The sequence below is a fragment of the Pollicipes pollicipes genome, unplaced genomic scaffold (genome assembly GCF_011947565.3).
Source record: "Pollicipes pollicipes isolate AB1234 unplaced genomic scaffold, Ppol_2.1 Scaffold_3087;HRSCAF=3621_pilon_pilon_pilon, whole genome shotgun sequence".
Classification (NCBI taxonomy): Eukaryota; Metazoa; Arthropoda; class Thecostraca; order Pollicipedomorpha; family Pollicipedidae; genus Pollicipes; species Pollicipes pollicipes.
The window spans coordinates 24,566,940-24,579,844 of NW_023596225.1; the positions used below are offsets into that span (position 1 = coordinate 24,566,940).

The window sequence follows — 12,905 nt, forward strand, 5'->3', positions numbered from 1 at the left end:
ATCATAACAACAGGTTTTCCAACCGTGTTGAACTAAGAGCACGCCTGACTATCTCGAGACCAATCACTGAGCTTGAAGGAGAGATCAGGACCAATCACTGAGCTTGAAGGACAGGTCAGGACCATTCACTGAGCTTGAAGAATAGATCAGGACCAACCGCTGAGGTTGAAGATTAGATCATGCATGCAAAATAAACATTACCAGGAAAAGCTGGACAATCTTAATCCATTTTCTTACAGCCATTTTGGTGAGCAATTTTAGCCACCGAAGGCATCTCACGCTATCGTCATTGAAATTTTCAGCATATATGCTTCCGACCGCGGTTACAAAAATGCGGGATCGGTGGAACAAATGACATTGCAGGGAGATTTGCTATCGCATTCATCCCCCCACGAGAAAAGCATCTGTAAGTAATACAAATGCGAGTGATTATGCAACAATTCTCAGAAACATTCGCCGTGCTTCGAAACACCAATGCCCGCTGGTCGCGTATGGCTGTCGGAACCAATCCAGCTGATGACGAAAGCGCATCTGCGCCGTGACAAGGCCATTAGTTTTGGCGGCACACACATGGTGCGTCACCCTGGCGCCGCGCCGCGCCGTATGTGCCACACCCTGACGCCCCCTCCCTCCCCCCCCCCCCCCCCCGACCCCCAAGGGTGGTGACGGCCCTCGGGAACTCGATGTCGCAAGCGCCACAAGCTTCGGGCACGTATTGGGGATCCCAGGGAAGGCGGCAGGAGACAGGTGTCGGGACATAGGCAAACAACAAAAGAATTGACTCAAGCATAAAATCTGCAGCTCTTCGCGCGAAAATACACCAGATTCACAGTCGACCATTTGGACAGCCAACTGTTACTTGACGCTACTTGATATAGGACTATTACTTGATAGAAACCATACGTACCCTCAGAAAACTCCTCTATCGCCGAAAATGGCGTGCACTTCTATGATCGGAAAAGCAATGACGTAGATGGCGCTCCTAACTCTTCCAGCAGTTTGCGCCAGGCGGAAGCCATTTCATTACTATGTTATCAGGTGCGCAGCCAGAGTGTTGGTTAAGGGGGAGGGAGGAGGCACAGAGCAGGGGTACGTGGCCCACATGTCCCCTGGCTGCGCCCCTGCACGCTATTGATCTTACCATCAGAAAACTCCTCCGTCACTATTACTGTGAAGGTGAATAACTGTCATAAAGGGTTAACGGCTACCGGACAGCTCTCATTCAGAGCTTTGGCGAACTGGAGCCTTTTCAATAGATTTGGGTGCGCTGGAGAAATTTGACAGAACATTGGACACTTAACTTTACAGAGGTGCCATCATACTCGACGCAGCCATGACTTCCACACCAGGTTTGAGCCCATAATACGGCAAGACAAATGCTGCCCACTTTGCAGCGCGACACGAGGCGCCGGCTAAGCCAGCGCAAGCTAGTTTGATGAGGCTCCAAGAAAACCTGGCGATTTAATGGCCGCTTCGGTGATGGCCACTTCAGTGCTATCAACATCCGTTCCTGGGTGCTGATAATATACGGCCGGCGCCAAGTGCCATCGACCCCAGATGGGCGGCATCAGAGCGCTGGTTCGGAGCCGCCGGGCGGGCCTGACCCGACCGGTCTCGGTCTCGGTCTCGCCCTTCCCCCTTCCCCCAGCCTCCTCCGCATTAGTGTGACGGCTGGCCGGTCCGCTAGGCGGTGGCGGGGGGGGGGGGGGGGACACCGCCCAGCCGGTTCGCCCCGCACGCCTCCGCTCCCGGCGCCTCGTTCGGACACAGGGCCGTGGCCAGAAGTCAGCCCGCAGTGGCCTGCCACGCCGCCGGCCTCGTCAGGCGAGCAGGACGCGCCGAGGACCGGAGACGGACGCCCGGCGCCGCATCTTCCGGGCCATTACTTCGCCGGCCGCAGATTAAACCGCTGAAGTGTTCCGTCGGACCGCGGCTCGGGCCGCGGGAGAGAGACGGATGGCTCGTGGACAAAACATAACAAGGCATCGGATGAGCAACAAAGCCATCGCAGCTCCATTGCCCCAGCATATACCCTGTCGATAGAGCTCGCTTGTCGGCGCTGCCGGCCTCCTGACGGCGCCGGCGATCAATACAAGCCGTCAAAACCGCCGCCCACACCGGCGGCAGGCACGTGAAAATGAGAGGCCCGCGTACGCACACAGCCGACGCGGGTGACGCAGCAGCACTCTCCCAGCTGACGTCAGCCTTGTGTGGCCCGGCACGCTTTCGGGCAGCAGCGGACAGCCAGCCATCCATGGGCTGTTATAGTGCCGAGTGTTATGAACTGAGCAGACGTATGTGAACTTTGGCCGCGACCGAACACCAGTGACAGGTACCCGTCGGACGAAAGACAGCGTCGGCGATATCTCTCGCTTACACAGCGAGAGAGATCCCGTAGGCGTGAGGTGTTGCGAGTATTCCACACCCCAGCTGCAGCGGCTCCACCCAGCGTCCATGACCACACTCTTCACAGCTAACCAACCCACTTCAGGCGTCCCCTGTGGGAGTGTCGCGGCGCGCCTCGACCGCGTGCGCCTGCGCCGGGCCCCTTTCCCGGGGTGGCATGCTTACGTCTTTCATGGGTTCCACCCGGTAGCCGAGCACGCACAGGCCGTCCATGGCGACCACGTCCTGCGACGCCCTGTACATGTAGAGCACTCGGTCGCGCAGCACGAACCAGAAGCGCTTCCACTGTTTGCGCGAGCGCCGCTGCAGGCAGCCGCTCATCTGGCAGCCGGCCACGCTGGCGCTGACCTAGGGTCACCGGCCGGCCGCGTTAGTAGGGCGCACATGCACACTCGCCACACGCTGCGGCCCCCCGCTCCAAACACGACACATTGACAGGGCTCGGCCAGGCGGGGATCCATGCCGCTGGAATGGACGCCGACAGACGGCATTCAGCTTCTGGGGAAGGGGTTCACTCGAGCGCCGTGCCAGTGCCGATATGTGCCCGGTGTTTGGAGCGGGACTCCGGCGGGCGACGAGATCGTGCCGTCACGAGGCACGCGTCCCGGGGCGTGCCCTGTGAAGTCACAACCGTCGTCACCAAGCCAGGTCAGGTGGGGATGGGCCCAGCGTGGCGCTCCCGATTCGGCGCAACATGCTGAGGCAACGCGGCTCACTCAACACACACACGCACACTCGTGGGAGCCACGACAAAACGGAACAAGGCAAACTGCCAAAAAAAGCAACTTGAAATGCCTATGCGTAAAATACGAAATGGTTTAATATACAAACCTACAAAAGGCAGCATGGCGTTTAGCAAAAGGGTTTGCCTACGCGGACTCAAATGTTAAGACGCTGCACAAAGGCTATGAGACCCAACTGATCGGCAAAACCTGTATCTGGGGGCAGACCACTGCTAAAAACTGTATGGCAGGTGCGGCATGGTCACTATGTAGGTTGCAAATAAATGAAATACTGCGTTACGTGTTCTCAAGTCCTTTATTACTCTGATGTTTCAGTGTGCTGATGGCGATGGCATTTAAACTTCAGTGTGCTGACAGCATTTAAACCTTGTTTACCCAGAAGTCCAAAAATCCCACTAAATATGAATATGGTGCCGTTCCGCAAGCAGCGTCCTCTGGTCTATTCAACGTGCACTGCTACAGCCTATTTCACCACAAGTTTGCCGTCCTGCGCCATCTATTGTCTGCGAAGGGTACACGCTAAATAATCCCAGAGCCGACACCGTTGCTACAGCACGTACATACCTCCAGTCGCTTTGGGACCCTCCTCAAAGCCTTTCTGCCCACCGTCCCTGGCGAGGACCTCCTTGATTGAGATGTGTTCTGTGGGTCTACGTCTGCATCTTCCAAGTCTACAACAAAATGAAAGCGGTCCGTAAAAACACGAGCAAGGCCAAGCACAGCATCGAACGAAAAATGCGAGCACATGAGGCGACCGGGGCAAGGCTGTCGAAACAGCGGCGGGGCAGCTGAACACACACCGCGCGGCATCAGCAGACGTAGACGAGCGGCGCAGCAGCGGCCCTGCTCGCCACAGAGCGGGCTGACGTGTGAGGCAGAAGCTGGACCACCAGAACAGTCGGACCGCGCGGCCGCTCCGCGTCAGGCCCGGCCTCGTTCTCCACCGAACACATTTCAAAGGCAGCACGCTCACCCACGCCGCTCCAAGACGGTCGAGAATGTGCATACTTGTCGCGGATTATCCCGCGCGCATTTGAAAGCGTCATCGGTTTTTGCTTGTGACGCAAGACTTCGGAACTGCAGTACCAGCGGGCAGTCCCAAATCGGCGCACACAAGGGCCCGGCATGGCGAGCCTCAGGCTTCCTCAGCGCCAGGAAGTGTCGGCCTGCGTCCAATGCGATGAAAGCTGCTACTCATGCCGGTGCCTGGCACACCATGCTGGCAGATGCTCGGGGTATGCTCTTCTCAGTGAACTTATGTCAGCGGAAGCGAGCTTTTAGAAGCTAGTAGCCCGTTTCAGAGAACGAAAAAATCCGGTTCAGCCCACGTCACGGGCATTCGCAGATCCCTGCCGTAACTTCGTTCCTCCAAACCCGCACATCTCAATCCCAGGCTCCTTCTCAAAACAAGAAATCACTCTGGGTAAAAAGGCGAGCAGCATCTTCATTCCAAACAGCCGTGGGCAAAACTAACGCCACCCACGCCCACCGACCGCCCAGCCCCTCCCCCCACCCCCATTCGCTGAACGGGCCCACACGACGCATCCCGGCGAAGGCGGTGGGGACGACGGTCAGGACGCCACCGCGGCGTCCGAGGCCCGTGAGCAACAGCCCGCCGCCGGCCCTCCGACAGAGGGGTTCAGACCGCGGCGTCGCCGCCGGCCCGGCGAGAGCTGCGGGCCCAGCCGCCGCGGCAGCCGAGCTCTGGAGGCTCCAGCAGCGGCGAGAGACCTCCCACAGCCCACCCACTCAGCTCAGCACCGCTACCTGTTCAGAGGGGTGGCCTCTGTCAGGGCGGCCCGCGCCGCCGTCCGCTCGAGAGGAATAGGTCCTCCTTCAAAACGCCCGGCGATTACAAGGATCAGCTTCGACGACCCGCGCCCATTGAGCTGGCTGTCCCGAGAGGCAACTGCCACCACTCCTCGCCTCGAGCGGAGACCAGAGCTGGAGAGGCCGCAAAGTGGGGAGTGAGAGGCGGGCGGAGAGACCTGCGCCTACGAGGAGGCGCGGACCGGCTGACCCACTCCCGACGGGCGACGGTCCGCCCGGGCTGGGACGGGGCGGGGCGGGGCGGGGCGCGAGCCAGGGGCGGGGGCGGCTCTTTCGACCGGGCTGTCCGGCACAGCCGCCAACACAACACCTGGCCCGCCCGTTTCGGCGGCATAACGGCCGCCGCGCCGCTGGCAGCCGACACAGGGCGCCAGCCTCTCAAAAGAGCCCCATAAACATCGGCGGCGGCTGGCGACGGGCCAGGTCTGTTTGGCGCGGCGCGGCGCCGCGCGGCGCCGCCGGGCCGCCGCCCTCCGGGCGCGCGCCCGCCGGCCCCGTCCGGCGCCCCGGCGGCGCCGCGCCGGCTGTCGCCGCGCCGGGCAGCGGCCGGACCGCGCCCCGCCCGGCGCACGCCGCCTCTGCCGGCCGCTGGGGTCACGGGCGGCGCCGCAGCCGCAGCACTGCCCGCCGCCGGCCGCGGCCGTGTTAAGTGCCAGGACGCTTCCCCGCTCGTTGGCCGAGACGGCACTGACGAGCACAATCCGCAGCCGTGCTCCTGTCCCATACTGCATCGGAAGGACAATGACGGTCCGGGCAATGACAATGCACGGACAGCCCTGTATCCGTCAGTCGCACGGCGCCAACATGAGACGTTACGAAACAGCTGCGACGTTGCACGTTGCGACGAAACCCGGTTTGGCGGCGCGTCGCAAGGCCCTGGAAAAGCCTTACGTCGCGCGGCGCAATTGATCTAATTAGTCCAAGAGGATTAGCAGCGGCGGTCGCATGTCGGCTCATGGTCTGTTACCACTCACGTTGTACACTGCTGGTATTTCCTGATCTGAGGCGTTCGGCCTTTAAGCGCTACTGTTTGTTAAACAATACAATGACAATGGTGCTGCTCACAAGACATCTTTGACGCGGAGTCGTTAAACAATAATGTTTGCCGACGCCCCAAAAGATCGAGTGTTCGCTGCTCACAGGGACACTGCGGCGTGCATCGCCGATACATTAGTTTAAAAATTCAATGACGATTGCTTCACTAGCAGAACAGCTATGCGGTAGTGAAGCGAACTGCCGAATTCAAACGTGAAGACAAGACTGCTGTGCCCGATGTGTGCCGACGACCAGCGCAACGAGCCTGCTGTCTGGTACGCTCATCTGTGAGCGACTCGACCTTTTCTCAGTTGTTTGCTTGCTGGCTGCCGGTGGTTGTCACTGCTTGCTTTTCGACGGCTGTACGCTACTTCATGACTAGTGGCGCCTGCTGCTGTTGTGAGGCGTCATTCGGCTGCTGGCCGCTGATGTGAGGAGCTGCTTCCTCGCAGACTGCTGTTGTGTGGCGCTGTCTGCCTGCTAGCTGCTGGCTCACAGCCTGCTGTTGTGAGGCGCTGTTTGGCTGCTGGCAGCTGTTGTGAGGCGCTGCTTCCTCGCAGGCTGCTGTTGTGAGGCGCTGTTTGGCTGCTGGCAGCTGTTGTGAGGCGCTGCTTCCTCGCAGGCTGCTGTTGTGAGGCGCTGTTTGGCTGCTGGCCGGTCCGTCGGCGGCCCGGAGGCGGTCGGCGGCCACCACCGATCGATGCCAGCGGCAGTGTGCCATTCGCAGCCGACCGCTCTCCACAGTCTCTCCCGGCCTCTCCCCAGCCTCCTCCGGCCTCTCCTCAGCCTCCACCGGCCTCTTCCCACCCTTCCCCGGGCTCTCCCCGGACTCAACCCAGTCCCATCAGTCTCCTGCGGCCTCTCCCCAGTCTTCCCAGGCCCCTCTCCCACCTGTCTTTAGCCTTGCCCGACCTATCCCCAACGTCTCACGGCCACTTCCCAACCACTCTGTCTCTCCCCGGCCTCCTCAGCCTCCCCGGCCTCTCTCCAGCCTCCCCTGGCCTCCTCGCGGCCTCCCGGCCTCTCCCAGCCTGCGTCACATCGCCCACGCTGCTCTCCGATCCTCGCGTGCTCTCATTCTGTGACTTTCGTTTCCTTCCTCTTCCTCCCCTCACTCTAACCCTCCTTCTCTTTCACAACTTCTTGCTCAATCTGCATCGTCTTTTCACGTTCAATCCCTGTACATCGGGACCTGTGAGCTGTTGCAATACGTTATCTCCTATCATACACATCTCCGGCCTGTTGCTTCCATGCCATGTCAACACATTCCCCTCCCTTGGCGTTCAGTTTTAGCACCACCCACTCCCTCTCTCTTGACATGCCCTCTCTCCGCTCTCTAGTTCCTCTGGGCCCCGCTGGCGGGCCGGCGCCGTCTCCGGCGGCCGCTGCTGTCCGTTCGGACCAGTCAGCCGGCCGGCGCAGCTCCAGATCACTTTCCGCCGCCGCGCCCCGCCACGCGCCGCCAGTCCCCGCCCAGCATGCGTCGACAAGCGTCATTATTTGTATGTTGATACAGGGATCAGTTGCCGGCGTCGGCCTCCATTATTAATGACAGGGCCCGAAGGCAACGACCACCTCCCCCGCCCCCGCCCCCGTCCGGCGCTACGGCAGCCACCTCGTCCTGCCACAGCCCTGTGTCGCGCTGGAGGGCTGCTGGGTGGCGGTCGGGGCCAGGTTTCTGCTGCCACTCGAACGTGTGAGTGACACTCCCTGGAAGTGTTGGCCCATCGAGAAGTGCCGAAGGTGGAGGACCAGACCTTTCGGTGAGCTGGCGCCGCTGCCAGACGCTTCCGAGACCTGGCGCCCTGTGCTGGTCACCTCCACATCTAGTAGCGACGCGTGTTTGCAATGAGATCTACCCCGGCCTTGCCACCGTTTCGGATTGCGCTGGGTTGGAACCAGAGTTTTTGCCCAGTAGAACATACGCTACGGACTTTGACCACATCACGCGAGTTTTTGCGAATACGGGGCAGCTTTCTGGGGATAATTTCGCATCGAGGGCGCTAATGGGCGATTAGCGTGTCAACATGTCAGGTCACGGACACAAGGCTCGCGTGAGCTCGGCCATTCCCGGAACAAACAACACCACTCTGACTACCCTGGCTTGCGTAACACGTTACACCTACATCGCTGGCTGGCGTGTGCAGCCGGGTGTCTTCCCGGAGACCAGCCGGCAGCAGCGAGGGCACCTGTCCCTGGGGCTGCGGAGCCGCCGTCCCGTGACTACTCGTCAACCTTCGCCTCCTTTTCTGCGCACACCGCGGGCTTCGCCAAGCGACGGCGACTGCGCGATCACAGGTGGAGAACCGCGCCGATCGCCTCGCTCACCCCCAGCCACCTCCACCACGCGCGGCCGGGGTCCGGCCAGCGCCCCCCGGACCGGGCCGGAACGAAACCCCGCACCGGCTCCTCGGAAGCCGTCGCTCTCTCGCTCTCTCTCGCTGTCGCCGATGGCCGGGCGTGTTTTTGCTCGTTTGACAGCGGCGTCACGTTTGATGGGCCGCCGGCGGCGGCGGCGGCTGCCCCAGCGCCGCCGCCCCCTGGCTGCACCCACTGCGCCGGCGGACGCGCGGCCGCTACCTTTCTGAAGCGCGTCGAGGCAGACGTCGCAGACCCGTGCGGCGCAGTTGTGCTGGTACTTGAGCGGCGCCTTCCCCAGCGAGCAGTCGCCGCACACCACCTGGCGGCGAGCGCAGAGTCACATGGGCGGCCGAGCAAAGGTGAGCGCACACAAGCGCCACGGACAAGACGGACAGGCCGACAGACGCACGGCAAGACGCGTACAGGCTGAGCCGGCGAACCGCCGGCATTCTGATGGCGAGCGGCGAGTGCACGCCGCTTCCGCCGCGGCTGCACATTCGGCGTAGCAGGCATCGTTGCAGCGGGCCGTCACCGCTTTGTCACGTTACGGCCGCACATGGGCCCGCTCCCACACCGTCTGATGGCGTTCGTTACTGGGGCTGAGGCGCCCGTCTCCGCCGAGTAAGGCTCTTAATGGGACCGTGGGCTCGGCGCTATCTTATCGCGGCACAAAACGGCGCCAATCTTACGTCTGGTGTGTCAACACGAGCGCCCAGTGAAGGACCACAACGCGCACCAATTATCGATAGCTATCGCGACCCGGCGAAATTCCTCACCGGTGTACACACAAACGCAAACAGGTTACACAACTGCACCCACGGCTATCGTGGAGTAGGAACGTTCGACAATCCCGAGCCCTCCCAGCACGGCTCGCAGCATGCATTTGATCAGCGCGGCACAACGTACAAGTCCTAGGTGAGGCGAAGCGAGGCAAATGGTTTGCGTCGTTCGATTAGCGCATAGTCTGGGACAATATTCGTGATAGCCGTTGGTTTGAGAACATGCCAACTGCTGTCGGTGCTTTGCAAAACAGCACTGGAATCGATGCCACAACATAACACAAATTAAGCTAATTAGCTTGCTTAGCACATGTTCTGACAACGTTTCGTTACTGGCATTCTTTTTCTTCATCGGCATGCAATTGACAAGTTCTCGCCATAATTGTCTTACAATGACCAAGCACACCGAGATTAATCTGCACGTCCGGCTAAGCATCTGTGTGACGTCACGCAACATCTTCGCCGTCCAGCTCACGGCGAACGGCCAACACGAGCCGGGTGTCACGTCACGCCACGCAGGTGCTGTGCCGTCGCACTGTTCAAACACGTCCCGGTGACCGCCGCGGATGCGTGCGGGCGCGCTGCCGCGGGGAGGAGGAGGGGGAGGCGCGCGGCGCCCCGTACCTTGCCGCAGGCGCGGCAGTGGTGCCGCCGGTTGGTGACGGTGAACTCGGCCGTGCAGAGCTGGCACATGCTGGCGCGGCTGTCCGGCACCCAGACCGGGGCCTGCGGCGCACAGACACACACTCTCTAGTGGGCTGCACACGCACGTGACGAGCAGTAGGAGGATGAGCAGCGGGGTTCGCACGGCAAACGGTACGCAACGGGGTCAGCATCGGCGCACACGAAGCCGGCGGAGCCGCGCAGCAGGCAGTCGCCACGCAGCCGACGGGACGTCACCATGTTAGCGCGGGAACACGGGGACGGCGTCGCCACAGCCTAGCGACGAGCTGCGGCACGAAAGGTCGGCTAAAAGAGTCGGCACGGCCGCACGACAAACACGGTCGTCTAGCAGATCGAAGACAAACAGTGTCGCCACACTCCGGCGCGGCGCACACAAACAGGGTGGGCGGGGTGGCACGCACGCACATGCGGGCGGCGGTGCCCCGGACCGGGCGGTCGTTAGCGACCGGCACCCTGGGGTGGGGGGCTGACCCTCCGAGGCTCCGCGGACCGATCCGTCCCGGTCGCAGCGGGGAGGAGGTCATTCAGGCGGAGCCGCACGAGGCCGAGGCGCGGATCCCAGCTGAGGCAGACGCATGGCTTCGCTCCTCAGGCAGGCGAGCAGATGAGTTCGATCTGGTGGAATATTGGGGCAAGGTCTGGGAAAGATGCCTGGATGTGTGATAATCCAGCTCAAATTTCCAGGACCTCAACTACACATGCGAGCGTAGTCGCGTCCGTCCGTGCCAGACGTGCCGCCAGCTGGCAGCGACACATTCTCAGATAATCAGAGACCGCCCGTGAATCCTCCTCGCCTCCTCGCTAAAAGGCCGCTAAAAGCCGCCGCTCCCTGCACGGAAAACCATCCGGAAACCCTCCTCACGCGCCGGCGCCATTTCAAAAACGACCTGGCCAGTGCCATGGGCTGCCGCGAATCCGCAGCAACGTTATAATTCCCGCGGCGACGGCCGACGGCCGGCCGGCACCCGCCTCCGCTGAATACGAAGCGGACTCCGCACCGGCCGCCGTCGTGTCCACGTGATCACGTGGCCGGCGGCAGCGCGGCACGGCGCGGCGCGGCTGCGGCGACATTGTCGCCGGCTCGCCGCAAGTGCCGTCCGCCACTTCCGGAGGCGGGCGGGCGGGCGGGCGGGCGCGACCACGCCCTGCGCGCGGCGGCGGTGCGGCCGGCGGTGGGGCGGCCAGGTGCGCCGGCGGAGGAGCGCGCCGCCCGGCCCGGCCGTGACGGCGCAGCGCCGCTCGATACTCGCCCGGTGACGTCACGCGACGCACGGCCGGCCGGCGGCCCGGGGCGCCGGGCACCTCCGACTCGGGAGACGGCCGCCTCTCAAGCCCGGGACGCGGTGGTTCCCACTGCCCGGTACTCAGCGGGACATTGTGGCACTTCATGCCGGCCCCGGCCGCGTTGCAGCGGTTGTCCCGGCTGGACACGCGGCGGGCCACGGCGTTGCGCCTTGCCGACTGCTCCACTGAGCGGCCTGTGAGCACTCCACCCGGGGACGCACGCAGCACGCACGCTAGACCGCTGACGCCGTAGCGGCCACGGAGCGGGAGGGGGGGGGGGGGGGCGGATATGAGATCACAGCCTGAGGGAGTCCCCGATGCCCCTCAGCTTCCGACCGAGCCGCTCAGGCCTCCGACTACAGACTGGCCCCGACCTCGGGAGCACAGCCGGTCACGCCCCGGCTCCGTGCATCGGCGCACGTCAACATAAGGCTCGCCGTGTATCCCGTTGACCACCACAATTCGCAACACCGGCACCAGCCCGCCGGCACCGACAGAAGGCAGGTCAGTCCAGGAGACCGGTAGCCCGGCTGACCGCTCGTCTCAATACCCAACATCTGGCGAGGCGACCGGCTGATGACTAACCCAGCGTGTGGGGGTGGGGGTGGGGGGAGGGAACATCGCAACCATGCGCCACCTGAGCGGCACAGCTGTGATGACGCCGAGCTTCAAAATCGATCACGAGATCTCGGCCCGGCGTAGCGGAGCTGCTGCGTATCCGCTGCAGGGCACGTCAGAGGGGCGAGTGTGACTCAGGGCGGACGTGCCCCGCGTCGCCGTCTGATGCACGGGGAGCGTCAGACGGCGCGTCAATTTCATGCGAAATTGACTTCGAAATAGAATAATTGCCAGACATTAGTGAAATGCACAGCACATGTACCTCAAAAGGGTCACACTTCTTGTCGGATAAGTGCGTAAAGTTTATTCGTTTAGTAAAAGCCCTACGCTTTTATGGTTCCCCGATCCTAGAAATACGGCCACCAGCATGACGAACAGATTACGAGGTCCATTTCTGTGACTGTCTTTTCCAGACCATCTGAATGACAAACTGCGCTATCGTATAGCCCACCTGATTGACCAAAACACCACGACAGTCACCTTTTTCAGGTAGCTAAAATATCACAAACGCAAGGAATGCTCTAGAAGGGAGACGCCGTGATGACCTCTTTCAGACAGCTTAATACCGTGGTCACGGGAAGCCTTGCTTGGCGGACCCATCGAGCTACCCTGCTTAGGCTATCACAGCTAGATAAATCGCTGATCACAGAGAAGGGTTCGCTGAACCGTCATGCAAAACAGGCGTAAATCATGACGAAACCCGGCAGCCAGCTCTGTCGGAAGATGGGTCTGTTCAGAAGGTGTGCCGGTGACGCGGCCGCGGCGGCATTGCCGCCGGCGCGCCGCGATCATCGGTGACCCCCTCCAGCACTCCGTGTCAGCCGGAGGCGCGAGACCGCCGCGTCCAGCGCTGGACCTGTCCTCCGCTTGGGGGCTGCTCGGCCGGGCTCCGTGAGCGGGCCATGCTGGCCAACACCACGCCGGCCAACTTGCCGGACGTAGCTCGGCGGCGTGTGTGCAGTGTTCGCGGGTCGTGCCGCTGACAGGCCGAGGCGCTGTCAGCGCCACACCCCCACGCCAGAGCCTGGGCTCCCCTCTGCACCGCCCACCGGGGGCGGCGATGAGGCCGCCCGCCTCCGAGCCCAGCCCGACCCAGCTCCAGCAACACGTGTTGCAGTGTTGCGCGCCTCTGCGGCCGGGCGGCGACCAACGCTCCGCCGACCGC

At 62.3% G+C, this 12,905-nt stretch overlaps 1 protein-coding gene across 1 annotated transcript in view; it reads right to left on the reverse strand.

Moving 5' to 3' along the window:
- LOC119089919 (uncharacterized) overlaps window positions 1–12,905 on the reverse strand; it is a 60,220-nt gene that overhangs the window by 3,044 nt on the left and 44,271 nt on the right. The window contains exons 12-15 of the mRNA XM_037212724.1: window positions 9,779–9,880; window positions 8,595–8,694; window positions 3,714–3,820; window positions 2,572–2,754 (exon numbers count right to left, since the gene is read on the reverse strand). Of these exons, the coding sequence (XP_037068619.1) occupies window positions 2,572–2,754; window positions 3,714–3,820; window positions 8,595–8,694; window positions 9,779–9,880 (492 nt within the window). The remainder of the gene's footprint in view (window positions 1–2,571; window positions 2,755–3,713; window positions 3,821–8,594; window positions 8,695–9,778; window positions 9,881–12,905) is intronic.